We start from the raw sequence: 19,520 nt of genomic DNA, 5'->3' as shown, positions 1-19,520 counted from the left end.
CAGCTCCAGCAGGGCTGCGCCCACTGCCCCCATCACCAGGCAGCACAGGATTCGCCTGCACAGCTCCAGTTCACTGAGGCTTCTGTTTAGCCTGTAGAAAAGAAGGCTGAGTGGAGACCTTATTGCTCTCTGAAAGGAGGTTGGAGCAAGGTGGGTGCTGGTCTCTTCTCCCAGGTGACAGGACGAGAGGAAATGACCTTAAGTCGCATCAGGGCAGGTTCAGATCACACATCAGGAAAAATTTCTTCACTGAAAGGGCTCTGAGACACCGGCAGAGGCTGCCCAGGGAGGTGGTGGAGTCACCATTCCCAGAGCGATTTAAAAGCCAGGCAGATGAGGCGCCCAGGGATCTGGTTTAGTAGTGGACAGGTACGGTTGGACTTGATCTCAAAGGTCTTTTTCTAACCAAGTAATTTCTAACCAAGATACAGTCGAAGTGCTGCAGTGCTTACCGTAATTTCTGTAGGTTCACATGCACCAAGGTAACAAGAACATGGTTTTCAAGAGCCATGGAATAATAGTATTTATTTTAACATACTTGCAGAGCCACACATATAAAGGTCGCATTGCATCTGTGAGCAAATTGCCCTCTCACCCCATATCTACAGGTGTAAAACATTGATTTACTTGCACTACAAAGTAGGTCTGATGTCCAGTCACCATTACTCTTCTGTATCCTGGTATCTCTGTATTCCTGCTTCAGTACTATGAAGGGTTGAAGACTGAAACTGTTTATTTGCATATTAAATAATGAAAGGTAATTCTTCAAAGAAGAAATCCTTATTAGCAAGCTGTTGCTAGCTATAATAAAATATGAAATGGCATAGAAACACTCTTAAAGTGCGATCCTGCATCTAACCAAGTAGCAGCATTTACACCTCTTCAAAACAGAGGCCCTGACAAGGGACGGGCAGTGGCCAAAAGTATTTTGCACTCTATAAAACAAACAAGTTGACAAAATACACAAGGCAAAAGCCTTGTGTCATCAGTCTATAAAAATACGGCTTAATAACAAGAGTTTCATACACATGAGGCAGGAGTTCTCTAGAAGACCAGAGGACAATGGCAGAACCACCCTGCACCTATTGACGATCTATACACCCACATAATACATGTCTTTGGGGTCACAAAAGAGCGTAGCTCCCATTTAACCATCGCCCAGCGCAGCCTGTGATAAAAATATAAGCCTGTAGTGATAACGAAACAGTTTATCACTGACAGCAGACAATATATCAGTCTGATAAAAACCAAGAGGATTCCAATGCAGGAGTACATTAAGGTCATGGCTTTCTTCGTCTGAAAAAAAAAAAAAAAAAAGAAAAGAAAGGCACAAACAACTGTCAGGTTTTACATAGCAGTTTCCTTTCCAGCAGTCAATAACTTCACCTATTCTGCTGTTTGCATAAGTCTCACTTATGTCCTATGCTAAGAAGCATTATAAGGAAACTAGAGAGCTTATTTATCAAGAAATAGTTGGATTTTGCTTTTTTTAGACAGCCATAAGCTTAAACTGAAGCTTTACTTCAATTGTTTAAAACGTTTAAATAAATACAAGTCCTAATTGAATGCACAGGCAAGGTAAGGGATTTACTACAACATTAGAAGGCCGCAGGAAGCTGCAAGCAGCAGCAGGTCACAGTTTCTAATAAGAGACATAATAAATGGCATGAAAGACCCCTATTTGTCACCAGGGATTACTGATTTCAAATACTCTCCTAAATACCCTTCTACCACAGTTCTAAACATTTTGGATTCCAATTGCAATAAGTTCAGTCGATTTTGACTTCACAGAAGCCCCTTTACCTCTCCAGCCCTCTCCTGCCTGTACGCTTGTCTTGCAAAACTGCAATTTTCTTCCCCTGAGCTGAACAGGCGACTTCAACAACACTGCCAGCACCTATCTGCAAGAGGCCACAGCTGGATATTGAGTTCTGTTTGGCAACACTTGGTTTAACAAAAACACTTGGTTTAAAAAAAAAACAAACACTTGGTTCACCAAATTTTGTTGGTGAAGTGTTTTGTTTGACATAGGGGCTCGAGGGTGGCCTTAAACTTGCAGGATCATTGGGACTCTGCTAGAAACTGAGGTTCTGATGTGGTGAGTTTGCATTTATGCACGCAGTCACCGATGACCCCACCACCTCAAAGGACAATAAAACAGTTTGAATTCCTCAGGGCTGTCATGTCTGCATTTGAAGAGGAGAAAGTTTTCTTCTACCACGACCAGGACCCATGCTTCCTTAATAGCTGCCCTGACAATGACATAGCAGGTAGCAGCTGGAATATTAGCTGCGTTCAAGCACACCATTAGATACACTCTACAGTTGCCTCAGTTCCCTCCTCCCTATGCTGTAGTGGGATTGTAACCTTGGCTAATGGAAATTTATGTAAAGATATGAAAATTAGTATTATTTAGGACATCAGCATGTGATAAAGGCTAGGGGGACAGAAGAGGGATACAGCTTAGTACTTTGTCATGGCCATTCCTAACCCTATTCCAACAGGCTTAGAGAGTTGAGGTTGGTCAGTCTGGAGAAAAGAAGGCCCTGGGAGACCTTAGAGTGGCCTCCCAGTACCGAAAGGGGCACCAGGAAAGCTGAGGAGGGACTCTTGATTAGGGAGAGGACAAGGGAGGATAGCTGTAAGTTGGAAGGTGGAAGATTTAGATTAGACATTAGGAAGAAATTCTTCGCAATAAGGGTGGTGAGGAAGTGGCCCAGGTTGCCCAGAGCAGTGGTGGCTGCCCCATCCCTGGAGAGGTCCAAGGCCAGGTTGGATGGGGCTTTGAGCAACCTGGGCCAGTGGGAGGTGGCCCTACCCATGGCAGGGGGGTGGAACTGGATGGTCTTTGAAGTCCCTTTCAACCCAAACCATTCTGTGATTCTACTCTGGACTCTGTTCCCAGCTTTTTACAGTTAAGATTGCATAAAATCAAACCCGACACTCTGCTTACTGCACTGAATGCCAGAGTTCCACCCAGAAGAAAAGTTGATAATAGTTCTTAGTCTCCTACGGGTCTATCCTGTCACCAATTTCCAACGCTGAATAAGCGTGCTTATCTTACATGCACCTATCCCAAAAGTGAAGTGGGAAGGGCAGCAAGGTAAAGGGGGAAAGTCACTTTACTTTAGATGTTAGCAGGAAAAAGAATGCAACACTCCAGCTACAAAGAGATGCACTTACTTGGGCTGAGCATGATGCTGATATCCAGGTCCGAGAGCTGATCCCGCCCTCATCTCCACTGCCACAGAACACTGGGAAGACATAGAAAATCAACCTTTATTGCTACCCCCCACCCAGCCATCAGCATTACCCCACCTTTTCATCCAGATCAAGCATGAGATATCCCCTTCCTTCATTTATAGCTTACTCTGGTTTCTACATCAGTCCATTCAGAGTCTGCAGCAACCCCAGGAGGGTCAGAATTGGAAGGTGATGATCTTCGCTTTCGACTGAAAGAGAGCACATGGAAAAAAAGTTACAAGTGTCAGGTATTTTGGCAGCTTCTCATACACAAGCAAATACAATTTACACTTTCAAAATAATTTGCTCTCAGCAGCAGACCAGACTTAAAAGCAGCTACACTGCCTACAGCCCCTCCTAGTTACTTTGATGTGATTTCAAGGTAGATGCAATAACATTTTATTCAATCATTTGGACCAGAATCAGCTACTACTGGAGTTATGGATCACCAGCAGGGTCAGAACCTGGATGTAAGACAACTCACCCTGTCGGAGATTCTTGCTTCAGGGTCTCTATTTCTGTGAACTGCACGGCCTGTCCACCACCCCTGGTTTTGAAGACATCACCCTGGAAACCAAAATTCGTTAAGAAGGAATAGTCACAAGGTCAGTTACAGTGCAGTGCCAGCTTTCACATGGAAACTGAAGTGCTTGCAACTGCTATGTCCTTGCAGGTTAGCAGCCAGCAAGCCCGTGTGCATGAAAACACTCTCCCCCACTACATTCTTCTTCTATTATACACAGGACAATAGAGAGAACACCATCTACCCCAATGTTCACACACAAGAGAGCCACAGAGCAGTCACTGCAATGGCAAAGACTTTTGTATGACAATGATCACTATGTAATACCACAAGAATCATGCCACAGGCTCTGAACCTAGATTCGCAGGAACCTAGACAGTTAACTTACAGGAGCGAGTGCCTTCTTAAAACTCACAATAAGATGACAATATTGGAAGGCCCAGGGCTATAGGAAAAATGAACCAAAAGCTTCTTGATAGAAATTACAGAGAGCTTTCACAGTTTGCCTTAATTAGTACAGTCAGCATTTCGGGACACATGCATTGCAACGTTGAAAGCCTACACTGCCTCACCAACCTGCTCATCAATTGGCTACTAGAAGTTATGTCATAGATTCACAGGATGGTTTGGGTTGGAAGGGACCTCAAAGCCCATCCAGTTCCAACCACCCTGCATAGCACAACCACATTTTGCCAGAAACAGCTTTGACAGGGTTATCACAAGTGCACGACAAAGGTGTTTGCGTTACCTTAATGAGTTTGGTTTCAATCTCCCCATCAGAGGCAAGCTCCTGGTGTGTCAGCATGTACTTGTCACACTTAGCTAGTGCCTTTTCGCTTGCAGCCGCCACTGTGATGGCATGGGGGACATGGGGCTGCATGACTGTCTCAGTGGGCAGATTAGAAGGTGGCTTATGATCTACCCATCTCTCCCCAGCTGAGCGTGACCGTCTGTGTCTGAGGCGAACTGGAGGTGCGTTCTGATCAGAGCGGAAGAGAATCAGGAGAAATCAGCACACAGTAAATCTCTCAAAGGACATCATTAGCAGATGTGAACTCTGCAGGTCTGGTTAAAATGCATTTGTCTGAAGATCAAAGCTTCCTTCCTAAAGTGCTTTCAGAGTAGATCCTGAAAGGCACCGCAACCAAGAGCCTTGCACCAAATCACTAATGGATTATTTCTGTGCCAATTTGCTGTTATCCAATCTGTCGCATCACATACCTAACAAGGTTTCCTCAAGGAGGACAGCTTTGTGGCTGGTAATGCTCCTCCCGAGTTTCCAAATCAAAACTGATTGCTACAAACATATTAACCAACCAGAAAAGAGCAATTTACGTTTTCATTGATGCATTCAAGGATCAAAATGTATTTTTGAGGCAGCAAAGCAAGCAAAATGAGTATGGATTTCCAACATCTCTAAATATATTTTTATATATATAAAAATATATCTATTTTTGTTTTATGAAGATGAACATTATTGTCAGTTGCTCAGGAAAATCAGAAGATGGGAACTTGCTTAAAAACCTGTGTCGTTTCAAAACCTGTGAATTTTTTTTCAAAGAGTATTTGTAAACTCTGTTCCATACTAATGGTAACATCATGTTGACATTACAAAACCCAAACCCATGAACGCAAATCCCACGCACAGTATTCTTCAGGTGACAAGCATCAATCAGGATTCCTTTGCCCAACAGACATGAGATTGGCTGTACCCTTGCCAGAGTAAACTCTTACAAGTCTAAAGCAGCTCTTATAAAATTAAACATAAAGGGAATTGTGGCTTTAGGCAAAAATCTCCCATTAAAATAAAAAAAAAAAAAAAGTAAGAATTTCAATATTTCCCTCCTCCCACTGCTTTTAATGGGCAATACCTCTTTCCATTCATGTTTTTTGAAACAATACACCAAGCTGCTTTAGAAGTTATGTTCTCAGGAGAGGGCACGCTGGTGCTGTCACATTTTACTACAGAGACCACATCCCTTATTCTGCTGACAGTGGCTCATGCACTAGGCTGGGATAGCATTTGCTTAAAAGCGTGTCCCTGGCTTCAAAGGGCCAGCAAGTGACAGGAGTTTTGAGAACACTCTCAAAAATGAATCATACCACAAACAGCTTTGCTCCTCTCGAGAGGCTGGGTTTATAACAGTTCTCTTGGATTTACCTGAGCCACTGCACTAGAGCTATAACACGAGAGACACACAGCTGATACAAACATTTGCATGCATCAGTTTAACAGAAAAACATCTCTCATCTGTAAGCAAAGCCCCCGGTTTTAATGCAGATGTGAAAATTGGGGAAGACTATTCTAAGAGAGTTAAAGTTAACAGTCACACAGAGAAGTGTTAGTCCAAGCACTGTTTCCAGTAGACGTTTGCGGATATGGCCAATAAAACCACCTTTTAAGCTGCCCAAAGGGACTAGAGTAAATTGTAGGCTGCAGGATAGATTTGAGGAGACAGACACAAGTTAAAACACACAGATATGCATAGCTAGGGGAAAAGCCTAGCTAGTTCAGAGTTCCTTCCAAGTGCTATTTGTGCGCCAGCAGGAAACACACACTGCTTTTAAGGAGTTTCCAAGCATCAAGTTAAGAAGTCAAAGAGAATGAGTAGTGGGACTCAATCTGGAAACAATACTATCCTATGAGATGTACATTTAGGGCAGAAGCCTAATCTATGTTAGGTACGCTTGATGTAAGAGAGCAATCGTAACAAACTTTTGAGCCAGACTAAGCAACACTACATTTAGCTTTTGACCGGAGCAGCACTAACCCTGCAGCATCGATCCTCTTCTATTTCTAGCTCATCTCTACGCCTGGAAACCTCAGGGACTGCAGTCCAGCACATCCCTCTCCTTCTGTCTGAAGTGTTATAGTCTCTACTTTGTTCTGGTCCTTGTTGTCTACTTCTCGCAACAGAATTGCCACTGGTATGCTTGTGCGAAGGGGTTTTCTGCTCCCATTCCATAACACAGGATGCCACAGAAATGCTGCTACAAGAATTAGAACGTCTGTGCACCTGCAGGTTGTTCACGAGCCGCTGGCTGTTAGAGACCTGAGCAATACAGTTACTAGAAGACTAAAGAGAATGGGAAAGACGTTAGTGAACACACAGAACTGGCAACTTATAAGGCAATAAAATAATGAATACTGACAACGTGCAGAGTGACAATTCAGACATTGGAGCATATGGCTTTGGAGAGGCGCTGTGTTGCAGGGACAGCTTTAAGAATCAGGTGTTCTTCCAACACTTAGCAGCATTAGAAGGCATGAGCACAAATAAAGACCACTGATAAATACAACAGGAGATGGAGAATTCAAAGCGTGTTTAAGCTATCCAGATTCTGTGCCTTAGAACATTTTCCCAGCCATGAAAGAGAAATGGCCTGCACTTTAGTTCATTCTTATAAAGATGCTTTTTCTTATAGCAAGAAGTGTATTAAAGGTAACTTACAGGTACTGGTGGAGGAGACACTGATCTCTGAATAGGCTTCTCTCGGTCTCTCTCTCGTGAAGGCCTCTCTGGCTTTTCATTTTTAGGTTCAGTAACAATGGCCTTCAGCTGCTTTAGCTTTTCATCTTTGACCCAAAGTTTGTTCTGCATCTCCAGCTGCTTTGCTGCTACGCGACGCTCCTACAAAGACAAGGGAGGAAAAGCATGAAACACTTCACAGCTAGCACAAGTAATCATGTTTAAAGGGAATCACATATTCCGCATGGAATTAAATCCTTCCCCCAATGAGATTCAAGCTATTGGAAATAATGACATATCAAACAAAAGAAAGACTTTCCAGACTATAACACACTACCATGTTTAATGTCATAATCATTTTGCTTCCTAGATTATAAGTGTGAGCATATCAACTTTAGTTCTATCAATGGTCCTGACACAGTAAGAATTAATCCCTCGGGTCTCCTTTCCTCGTTGCTTGTCAAGCACATATCCGAGCAAGAGTGTACATGAGCATAAAGGGGAAATTCTGACATCAGGCTTCTAAGGATAACCAACATATCAAACGTATCACTCCTTAAGAGTGCCACTAAGCCAAAAGAACAAACTCTAGATACTGAAAAGAAGTGACACAGTGCTTATGAGAGCTGCTCTAGCTGCATCAAAAGTCCTTGGGGACTTCATCGTACCATACCGTTCTTATAAAGGTTAAGTGTCTGTTCAAGTCCATAATTAAACACACGTCCATTCTTAACACTACTACATCCATTCTTAATGCTACTACTATATATAAACATTCAGAAAAACAAGTCACCCAGCAGCGCTCTGTTACACATCGCTAAGAAATATAGCAGTGTACTTACACACTCCTTCTCCCATTTCATGGTCGTTTCTGCCACCATGCCCTGCAATCGTGCCTCCAACCTACGCTTGTCAGAAGCCTGACGCTGCAATTTCTGGCTCTGGCTTTCTAGTTCTTGCTGAAGATTCCGCTTGTCTTCTTCATAAATTGTGGCAGTTTTTTCTAAAATCTCAATCTGGAAGAGAATCATAGAATCACTTGGTTGGAAAAGACCTTGAGATCTTTTTGCTTAGAGCACAACCATCCAAGCCCAGACCTACTAGTTGTGTTTGACTGTTAACATCTACTAGAACATATCAGCTGTTGTACAAACATTACCAGATAAACAGTACACATTCCAAAATGTTTCAGAGATTCTACAACTTTCTTACAAGTTGCCCATCTCAATGTATTAAGAAAAGCCTCACCTAAGAAAGCCAAAAACATAAGTGTTCACTAAAGGTCCCCACAAAACACTTCTAATCTTGCTTCCAACAGCCACTTGCAAACAACTTCTGATGTCAAGAAGCTTGTCAAATGGTATGCAGGGAAAGCATTTTGTGCTTAGCTTTAGTCAGTGAAAGCACTGACCTTGTATTCCAAAGTTTTAATTTTCTTCTCCCGGCGTTCCAGCTCCATTTTCTGCCCTGCTAGCATTTTCTCTTTTTCTGACAGTTTTTCTTGCATATAGTTTTCCTTGGATACGACACTGGAGTCAAATTCTTGTAGCGCTGTCATAAGTGCATGCGCTGCGAAAGAATCAATACAATGCAGTTTGTTTTTTCTCCTACCAATTTAACACTACTAGTTATTTCATTACCTCAAAAAAACTTTATCAAATGATCAATCTAGACAAGATACTTATTTCCTGTTATCATAGAATGACCTGAGTTGGAAGGGACCCACAAGGATCATTAAGCCCAACTTCTGTCTCTGCACAGGACAACCCCAACATTCACTTTCTGTGTCTGAGAGCGTTGGCCTAACACTTCTGGAATATCATCAGACTTGGCACCATGACTGCTTCCCTGGGGAGCTGTTTCAGTGCTCCACCACCCTCTGGGTGAAGAACTTTTCCCTAATATCCCACCTAACTCTCCTCTGGCACACCTTCCTGCCATTCCCTTGGGTCCAGAGAGAAGAGATCAGCGCCTGCTCCTTCTCCTCCCTTTCTGAGGAAGCTGCAGAGCGTCATGAGGTCTCTCCTCGGTCTTCTCTTCTCCAGGCTGAACCAGACCAAGTGACTTCAGCCGCTCCTCACACAGCTTCTCCTCTAAACCCTTCACCAAGTCTGATCTCCTCTAGGCACTTCCCAATGGCTTGATATCCTTTGGCACCCAGAACTGCACGCAGTGCTCAAGGTGGGGCTGCACCAGTGTGGGGTTGAGCAGGACAACCCTGTCCCTCGCCCAGCCGGCGATGCCGTGCTGCATACACAGCAGGACACGGTTGGCCCTCTTGGCTGTCAGGGCACACTGTTGGCAGCTGGTAAAGAAGGAGTCCCTTGAGTAGTAATAAGGGCACCAAAAAACCTAGCTCCACAATGATGTTCAAATTCTTACAAGTTTTGGCAATCTCCTCTGACAGCATTTGTCGTGCTTTATGGCGTTTTCCCAGGACTTCAATAAGCTTTGGAAGTGCTTCATCATCATTAACATCCAGTAGCTCACATAAAGGCAACGGAGGGAAGTTCTGCAGAAACATTTCTGAAAGAGCTTGCTCTTCTCTCTCTGTAAGAATGAAAGCCAAGACAGTCTGTCAGCAAGCTACAGAACAGAAAAACCCCATTTGACAACGCACAGCTACACATCATTCATTCCACACCATCGCGAATCAGACAGAACTTAGAATAATTAATGAGAACTACAAGTTTTCCGAAGGGATGACAGTGTTGAGAACAGATTAAATGTGACACACTATTTATTGCTCTATAATACCTCCAGGCAACACTTGATTTCTAAAGTCAGCCCTAAGCATACAAAAACATCAAAGCAGCATCTTCAGCACAATTTCCTTTCAGGAGCTACGATACTGGGACCACAAATCCAACTCATCACCAATAACAAAGTAACTCAGAGACTTGCACCGTGCTGTTTATACTAAAAGTAGCACAACAGTATGGAAAGAGCAGAGAAGCCTCAAAACTAACAATTAAGCGAACCTCATTCTGCACTCTCAAGGCTCTAATAGTTTTAAAATAGTCTTTAAGTCCTAACAGAAAAAAAAAACCAAACAAAAAACTGTGCTGCAATCTAGTGTTCTAACACTTACCTGCATTTATTGGGCCACCTCGCATCTCCAGTTTCCGCGACAGCTCTTCTCTGAAGGCCTGATTCCTGAAGCGCCGTCCTGGTGTTAAGCCACAGAGTGGTCTATCAACGGGTCTTGCGACTTCAACTTCCTGAGTCATCTCCGCAAAGCGCATGACTTGCTACAAAAGAACAAAAGCAAGTTTCAAATGAAAAATAACGAGGAGCAGTCCAGAGTAAGTCTGAAAGTGATATTTTAGATCAATAAAAGTATTAAAGGAGACATTACCAAGTTCTAATCTCAAGCAGTTCCCAGCTAGAGGCCTTGTGATTCTGAAGCAAAGCAACCAGAAGCCTTCAAAGAAACACTTCCCTCGCCTCAGCCCCGAGGGAACCAAAGCTGACTGAGTGGATCACTGAAGTCTTTACAAGTGCTAACACTGCAGGGATTAAGACCTATATAGAATCATGGAATGGCTTGGGTTGGAAGGGACCTAAAAGGCCATCCAGTTCCACCCCCTGCCATGGGCAGGGACACCTCCCACTGGATCAGGGGGCTCAAAGCCTCATTCAACCTGGCCTTGAACACCTCCAGGGATGGGGCAGCCACCACTGCTCTGGGCAACCTGGGCCAGGGCCTCCCCACCCTCGCCGGAAGATGTTTCTTCCTAAGATCTCGTCTCAATCTCCCCTCTTTCAGCTGAAAACTGTCCCCCCTTGTCTTCTCCCTGTACTCCCTGACCAAGAGCCCCTCCCCAGCTTCCCTGGGTCCCTTTTCAGTACTGGAAGCTGCTCTAAGGTCTCCCCGCAGCCTTCTCTTCTCCAGGCTGAACAACCCTAACTACATGGCTATTTGGACTTCTGTAGATAAGAGAAACTCTTCCCATTTTAAAAGCAAGTAGCAGTTGTAATATTTATAAGGAAAAATAAGACTTAGAAGGCACATTTGCCCTACAATATTGTATTTGATTACCAGAAATGCCCAAGCAACAAAAGTTATCATTCCTCTCGTCTACCCAACCAGCACAAAAATTCGGTGATAAACATGCAAAAAGAGCAGGAGAGAATGAAGTCAGATCCGCAAGGACATTACCAAGCTCTCCTCGTAGTCCTCAGCTTTAGGATTAACACACACAATCATACGCACTTTTCCTTCACCATCGAAATAGTTCTTGAAGAGATGAGTCAGTTTGGAATCTCTGTATGGAACCATCTTAAAATGAAGTACATGAAAGATCTAGTAAGCTTTCATTACATCTTATCTTCATCAAATCAAAAGGTAATTAGATAATGAGTTGTATACCTTATTTATGCCATACATCTGGTTTTCCCGTAGAACTTCAATACATGTTCTTAATGTCATTAGTGACTGATTAATATTACCTTAAGAAAGCAAAACAAACTCTGTGAACAGCCATACGGATCATGTTTCCAAATTATTTAGCAGTTTATTTAAGAATAAATTGCCCGGACTTGAGTTTTATTTGATACAGGTAACTGCTCTGCTCAATCTGAACCACTAGAATAACTGCTACCAAACTTCTGGTGTCCAAACCAGAGGATTTAAGGTCATCAGAACGGACAACTGAACATCAAAACAGAACATATCCATACTTCCTACAAGTTCTTTACAGTATACAAGACTCATGTGAGCACATATTAGCACATAAGACTATCAGGCTGCCTAAAGGTGGCACATACCTGCTTCTCGTAGCCTGTTCCCTTCTGCTTTTGTTCTGCTGGTTCTTTCACTTCCAGCCAGATCAACCAGAGAGAGCTGGCTTAAAGTGATCTGTTCTTTCTCCTGTTACAGAAAACAAATCATGTTAGGCTAGTGATTAGCTCTATAATCCTTCTAATGGGGGTGGGGGAAACACCTCATCCCCCAAACATTTAAAAAGAATGTATGTTGTGCCTGGAAATAAAGCCTGAGGGCGTTTTCATAGCCCTTAGTGGAAGAAGCTGTGCACAACTAGCTTTTGTGAAAAAGTTGAGCAGATCCCTTCTGTTCTGGATCACAAGACAGATAAAAACCGTGCTCGTTCCAATCCTGCACTTTTTTAGTTTCGCACCCCACTTTAATGCTCTGCTTTCACTACAAGAAGGAGACTCATTCTTTCAAAGCCTCAAAATTCAATAATTTTTATTTCCTCCAAAAGGAAATTGCTAAGGAGGAAGATGCTCACACTGCTTCAGTAGGCCATGCTGCAAGGTTCAGCACCTTTTCTACCCTACAGGCAGCTGAGCATACAGTTTCCCCTCTAAGAGCCTGCCCAGAACTCACCTGGAGCACATTATCTCCGTCCGCATCCAGGGGTGCCTGAGCCAACTTTATTATAAAAACACCGTGAGAGCGACTGGATTCTCGATTCAGCTGAGTGTTTGCAATCCGCCTCTTCTTTTGACCTGTTTAGAACAAAAACAATCCCTTCAAACCCCTGTTTTATTTAAGGGTCTTGCCACATGGCAAAGGCCACTCTGTTATCAGCGTGAGAATATAAAGAATTACACATCTGTACTGAACTTCAGTTATATTCCAAGATTTACCTCTCCAAAACACTTCAAAAGCTTCTTCTGTAGATTTCACCTCTACTTCTGTGCAGCCTGCCACATACATGTTGTGATTCTGGTCCTCACGAAGTATCTTGGATTGTGGAGGTCTTGGAGGACAGAAGGGAAATAAAACAAAACACTAAAATTGAGTGGAGCTCTATGCCCAACAACGCATTGTGCAATGCAAGTTTTCTTTTGTTTAAGTACAAAATTCAGACTGAATATGTCAATTATCCATACAGCAGATGGAAGAGGAAGTTAAAGTACACGGACACACATCCAGCCAAGATTAGTTACACTTCAGCTACTGCTTTAATTTAGAAGCTACGTGTAATTGCGATTCTTACTGGAAATCATGGATTTGGATAGCAGCTATTGTTTTTCTACATGCATATGCTTAGACCCAGAAGCAAGATGGCCTCAACAGCGTTCAGTATTGGCTAGCAAAGCAAGAGGAAACAGGGAGTCAGTCTGAGTTTGTTTCTGCTTCTACTACTAAAAGAAAGTGTTGCTTTCCCCTATTGGGAATAAAACGCTTAGGCACATACATAAAGTCACCGTTGCGCCCAGGAGTGTTGCAATTGTTCCACCTACCAAAAAAACAGGGTTAAAAAATATTAAGCCATTCAGCTTGTGCCTAAAATCTTTATGTATATAATAAATACACCGTTACATCCATAAATAAAAGCAATCAAAGAGTCTTTGTGGGCTGATTTTTGGGCGTAAGCACAATACTAAACCAAACAATCTTATTCTTCTTTAAAAAGCATTCACAGACATTCAAACCCTTTTCAGATCAGTACCTTGGAGACAGCTTGTTTCAGAGCAATGGCTTGTTTTGCTCTAGTTAGTCTTTGTAAATCAGCCAACTCTTTAATTAACGCGTGTACCAGTGGATATGCACATGGTTTTCTTCAAAGGATTTGGAATTTAGAAAATGTATCCAAAGCTTAATTTGCAGATGGCTTTGCTCAAGGTCTCAAGATTTACCGATTTAAGAAAGCAGCCAAATACACACCTTTCCAAAAAGTACCCAGAATTTAATTTATGAGACTACACATTTCTGTTTCTATGGAAATCATTGGCACCAAGTGAAATAATATGCAAAATCGCATTAATTGTAAAGCAATAACAAAACAGCAATTTTCACCCAGCACACTGTTTCCAGGAAACAAAACAACATGTCAGCTACGGAATAGCTTACTCTTCAAGTTGCAGTCACCTGCTAGGAAGAGTGCTCTGAGAATAGCATGGTTAGACCAAGAATCTCAGTGCGACACGACAAACTGCCTAACAAATTAAGTATTTGCTTATTAATCTCACATTATAGTGAAGAGGGAAGCACTGAGTCTAAGCAGTAACACAACAATCTTCAGTACTTGCCACACTTCATTGCTGTTGTCTGGACTCCTTTTTCATGTGATTTTAAGTGATTCCTATGCATCAAGCCAGACCTCAAATCTACAGCCACAAAGACACACCGTAGTTCCCACCACCGCAGAACTGAAGCAGGAGTAATGGTATTTGTAAAACTAACTTGGGTTTAATAGGATCAAAGGGAGCTTCCTCCAGCAGGTCATAGATGTAGTTGTTGTAGATCTCGATATAGGAGACAAAGACAGCGTAGACATTATCTTCATCAACTTCTTCTGCTTTGCAGTGTTCTTGCACATTGATCATATCAGCAAATTCTGGATCTATTTGCCTGTTGAACACACAACAAATGATTGTAGTGGTGCACCCACAGCCAGCTAATGGCCAGCGACTACGCAACGCAAAAGTAAGTCTACTGAGAGGTAGCATAATTCAAGCACAGAAGCACTCACACTAGCAACTGATGACAATGCATCCAGTCACACTAGATTAAAAAAAAGCACTTTAGAAACTAAGTAGATAAACTTTCATCTGACACTGTACTGGGCTGCAGTAAGAAATGCCTTGCTGTTGTGGTTTGAGCTAGACCAGAATCAGTTTTCTGACTTTAGCTGAGTCTCGGCTGAGTAACTTAATTTTCTGAAAGTTAACTGCAAATTTTTCAGACAGTGTTTTTGTCTAGCAACGATAACTATCCTTCATTCAGGAATCTCTATTTGGCAAAACATCCCCACGTTTAACTTCACAGTATTCCTCCTCAGCAAAATCACAGCATTTTACTCATGTGTTAACAAGGATAAAACACAGACTTGTGTTGCCCAATTCTACATCTTCTAGTCTAAATAATTACACAATTGCTCAAACCACATGAAATACATTAACTTTCCATTTATATTTTAGCCTCCCCTTGAAAAATGAAAGAAAAGAGACCGAGGTAAGCTAAACCCACAATAACAGAATAACATTTACATTAACTAGATTCACTCTGCACATTACAGTAGTCACTTACGTGCCAGATGGAGTTTTCAGAACGGGCATGGCATCTCTTTTCTGGCGCTCTAACAGAGCATCCACTTCACACTGAACATCCACACCATTCTTGTCATCAAGCTTAAAAACCTGGGCAGGGAACATAGCATGTTTAGACAATATAATGGCAAACAACAGAGAACACAAGGTGTTGGCCAGCAAAACACTGTTTGATCAAGCTGTCTGACAAAGAAAAAACACTGTGCCCCTCACCAACACTCGATCTGGCTTATACCAAGCAGATCCCACAGAGAGCAGATATTCCCAAGATAACAATATTTCATAAACCAGCCTGCTACAAAGGAAAAAACTTCCAGTATTATTCTAATTATATTTAGATACCAAAAACTCCAGAGATGTTTGACCACAAGAAAAGCTTCACGTCATCTCCTATGTCACTTTAGACAGGGTTTCCTGTGGCTTTTGTATCTTGAAGCTGGATTTCATCCCATCCCTCGAAAAGCTTCCTCTTCCCTTTCTTATTGTTTTAGAAACACTAAAGAATGAGTGACAGCTACAAGGACGGCCAGCCCACATATCTTCATGACATGTCCACCCTAGCTACTATGCCTGCTCCTTGGCTCTGCTCTTCATATATCAAGGAGGTGGGATCTTTTTGGTCAGTTTTCCTTCTTTTCACAACTAGACAGGAGAGACACTTTGAACAGAACCTTTTTTCCTAGTGTTTTTAGGCCATTACAAGGAACGGTGCAGAGAAGACAGTGCAAAGCTACTCACAAATCGCTTGGCCTGGAATGGTCCTATGCTGTTGAAGATCATATCCAAACACCGTGGGAGAAGTCCTCCATCACCAGGAGATCCTGTCATGGTGTGTGTTTTCCCACTGCCTGTCACGCCATACGTAAAAAGGAGACCTAGGAGGGACAGGAAAGTTAAGTAATCATGCTTGCCGCCTCAAAGAAAAGATCAGCTACAATCACATGCCCTGCCCTCTACACAAGCAATGTGCATGCCGTAACAAAGGTAAACAGGTTTAGAAAGAACCACAGAATCAGAGAACGATTTCAGTTGGAAAATACCTTTAAGATCATTAAGTCCAACCACTGATCCAGCCCTGCTAAGTCTGCTACTAGGCCATGCCACCAAGTACAACATCTACCCGTCTTCTAAACCCCTCCAGGGATGGTGAATCAACCACCTTCCCTGGGCAGCCTCTTCCAGTGCTTGACAATCTTTTCAGTAAAGAAATTCCTCCTAATATCCAACCCAAACCTCCCCTCAATGAAAGGCAAGAAGAGCTTCCAAGAATGTTGTATAAGGGAGATGAACCATTGCAAACAAGACACGTTTTCACCTAGATGAGCTAATGAAGCCATAAGGAGCTACATGGGAGATGAAGGACAAGTGCTGCAAAACAGGTACTCACCATTTTTCCCATGGATGAGATCTTCCACTAGAGGCTTAGCTACCACATCAAAAAGCTCCTTCTGAACAACAAGGGTGCCAAACACTTCTTTGAATGAATACTGCATCTGAAGAAAAGGAGATACATGGGCCTAGACCTTACCTTTCCCCATCCAGAAGTCCATCCCTTCAAAATGCTTCATTGTTTCCAACCTCAGAACCCTGTTCCATCAGTTTACCAGAATGACGAAGATTCTGCTTTAGGATTATACCAGTTTGAACACAGGCAGCTGCTCCAATGTGTCCAAGAGCAAAATGCGGGTCAGGGAGAGCAGCAACTGCCTCATTTCCACAGAGCTCAAGTCCAGAACTAACCAGAACCTCACAGCAGCCAGAGAATCTCGCCATTTACAGCTCCAAGCTCAAATCTGTGTCCAGTCGTCATCCGCACACACAATGAGCAAAGAACACCCACAATGGCCAAAACCAAGACATAGGTTTTCAATAAATGTATTTTTAAGAAACCTAGTCACTTTTCAAGCAAAACACCTGTTTGTGGCGAAGCTCTGCAAGGTTAGAGTTCATTTCTTTCAATTTGCCCTGCATTAAAAAGTACTTCAAGCAGTCTAGGCCTTCACCAGCTTCACTTTCACTCCTTTTAACCCCTTCCATCTCCCTGCAGAATACACCTTTTCATACACGGAGAATTTGATGGCTCAGGATGCATTTTTGCTCTACATACCTTTGAGTTTGAAAAGCCCATAATCATTTAGGTTGGAAAAGAACTTTAAGAACATCAAGTTCAACTGTAAACCTCATGCTGTCAAGCCAAACCACGTCCCTAAGCATATCTACCTGTCTTTTAAACGCCTCCAGGAATGGTGACTCCACCGCCTCCTTGGGTGGCCTCTGCCAGTGCCTGAGAACCCTTTGCATGACGAAGCTTTTCTTAATATCCAATCTAAATCTCCCCTACCATAACTTGAGGCTTATCACTGTTAGTTGGGAGAAGAGACCAGCACTCGCCTCTCCACAAACTCCTTTCCAGGAGCTGCAGAGAGTGATGAGGTCTCCCCTCTTCTCTAGGCTAAGCAGCCCCAGGTCCCTCAGCCGCTCCCAGAACCCATGTGCTCCAGACCCTTCCCCAGCTCCATTCTGCTCCTTTTCATGCACTCCAGCACCTCAGTGTCCTCCACAAGCCTAATGAGAACATCAGCAGCAGGGAAACAGATCTCAATTCCCACTTCCAGGACGGAAAGCATCCCTTTCAGCCAATCACAACTTCAACTCCAAGGTGGAGGGCCCAGACAGAGATTTCCCCACTGCTCCCCATGCTGTTACCTCTCGGTATTCCCCATTGCGAGCTGTCCTGTATCTGTCGGGTGGGTGGATCTGCACAGTGGTCTCACTGATCACCTCGATGCAGCGCTCCTGGTCCGGGTGGCTGAGCGGCCGCACTCTGCAGTACACCTGGAGAAACGGGGGACAAATGGAGATCATTGATGCATGGAGGAGCTTCAGAGGGGTCAAACCCCAGGGACCCCTCACTAGGGACTCCCAGAGAACCAGACCCACCGGGGACCCCCTGAACTAGGCTCCCCTTCACCGTGGACCCCCGAGAGACCCCCGTTCTCGCCAGCCTCGCACTCACCCCCACGGGATCCTTCGGGATGGGGTTCGACGGCTTCTTCGGCGCAGGTCGCCGCGGCGTCTTGGTCCTTCTAGGGGAAGAGGGGACCGTGAGGGGCAGGACGGGACCGGGAGGGGCGGCCCCGGGTGAACCAGGGAGGGACGGGACCGGGACGGGCAGCCCCGCAGCAACGGGGAACCCAGGAGGGGGCGGAGCGGGGCACCGGCACCGTTGAACTCGGGAGAATGGGACCGGGACGGGAGGCATCGGCACTGATGAACCCGGGAGGGGCGGCACTGGGACCGGGCACCGAGCCGGGAGAGGGAGGACCGCGACGGGAAGGACCGCGACGGGGGAGGGAGAGGCGGCTCCGTGGCACCGGGACAGCCGCGACCTAACCGGACGCCGCGGCAGAACAGGGAGGGGCAGCCCCGGGTCACCGGAACCCGTGAACCCAGGCCAAACCGGATCCCGCAGCACCGGGAACCGGGTGAACCGGGCAGAGACAGCCTTAGGAGATGGGGACCGGAACCGAGTGAACCCGAGCCGGGAGGGGCGTCCCGGGGACAGAGACCGGAACCAGGCGAACGCGGTCCGAACGGGGCCCCGCGGCACCGGGGAGCCCGGTGCGAGCCCGCGGGCGGACAGGGGTTGCCTTACGCCGCTTTCATGTCGCGGTGGGGCCGGGCCCGGTGATGCCGCGGTCGCTGCCGCTTCGGTGCCCGCGCGGCCGGCGAGCGCGCGTGGCGGCGGTTCAAATCGGACCAATCAGCGCGCACGGCGCCCTCTACGTCATCACGTAATGACGTACAGGCGGACACGCCCACTGTGTCTCAGACCACGCCCACTACCTTCTCCAGTCACGCCCACTGCATTCAAGACCGCACCCTGCGGCCCAGGCCACGCCCCTCTCCCCTCCCACCGGAGCCTCGGGAATCCCGCCTCCAGCGGGGAAACCGGTACGGGGGGGCTCGCAGGCAGCGCGGATGCCCCGTGCCTCATCCCTGGAGGTGTTCAAGGCCGGGTTGGGCGGAGCCTTGCTCACCCTGATCCAGCGGGAGGTGCCCCCGCCCGTGGCAGGGGGTGGAACGGAGTGGGCTTTGAGGTCTCTTCCAACCCAAACCATTCCATGAGTCTGTTATAGGGTGGCAACCCCGTTTCTTGGGTGGTTTGCATGATTTCTTCCCCAAATTCCTTTTCTTTGGACGCCCTGGTGCAACGATGCTCTAAAAAAGACCTAAATTTGCTTTATTTTGGGGTTTTG

General features: G+C 44.9%; 1 protein-coding gene across 5 annotated transcripts; it reads right to left on the bottom strand.

The window, feature by feature from the left end:
- Nucleotides 1-492: 492 nt before the first annotated feature.
- On the bottom strand, nucleotides 493-19,049 carry KIF23 (kinesin family member 23). 5 transcript variants are annotated; one of them, XM_054078176.1, is made up of 24 exons: nucleotides 18,917-19,049; nucleotides 18,278-18,347; nucleotides 17,968-18,096; nucleotides 16,649-16,754; nucleotides 16,000-16,136; nucleotides 15,242-15,351; nucleotides 14,396-14,563; nucleotides 13,407-13,448; nucleotides 12,853-12,965; nucleotides 12,590-12,711; nucleotides 12,007-12,109; nucleotides 11,609-11,688; nucleotides 11,399-11,518; nucleotides 10,328-10,487; nucleotides 9,619-9,786; nucleotides 8,648-8,805; nucleotides 8,079-8,252; nucleotides 7,219-7,398; nucleotides 6,538-6,843; nucleotides 4,515-4,745; nucleotides 3,728-3,810; nucleotides 3,371-3,452; nucleotides 3,184-3,254; nucleotides 493-1,296 (listed from the first exon to the last, which is right to left on the bottom strand). In XM_054078176.1, exons 1-24 carry the CDS (start codon nucleotides 18,925-18,927, stop codon nucleotides 1,281-1,283), a joined length of 2,940 nt encoding a protein of 979 aa, XP_053934151.1. In that variant the 5' UTR covers nucleotides 18,928-19,049; the 3' UTR covers nucleotides 493-1,280. The 5 variants fall into 5 exon arrangements, with proteins under 5 accessions (XP_053934151.1, XP_053934152.1, XP_053934153.1 ...); XM_054078177.1 differs by having other exon boundaries at nucleotides 18,278-18,344; nucleotides 18,917-19,036; XM_054078178.1 differs by lacking the exon at nucleotides 13,407-13,448.
- Between the last annotated feature and the right edge of the window lie 471 nt (nucleotides 19,050-19,520).

This window comes from Cuculus canorus, chromosome 12 (assembly GCF_017976375.1).
Source record: "Cuculus canorus isolate bCucCan1 chromosome 12, bCucCan1.pri, whole genome shotgun sequence".
NCBI lineage: Eukaryota > Metazoa > Chordata > Aves > Cuculiformes > Cuculidae > Cuculus > Cuculus canorus.
This window is presented reverse-complemented; position numbering and strand designations above follow the sequence as displayed.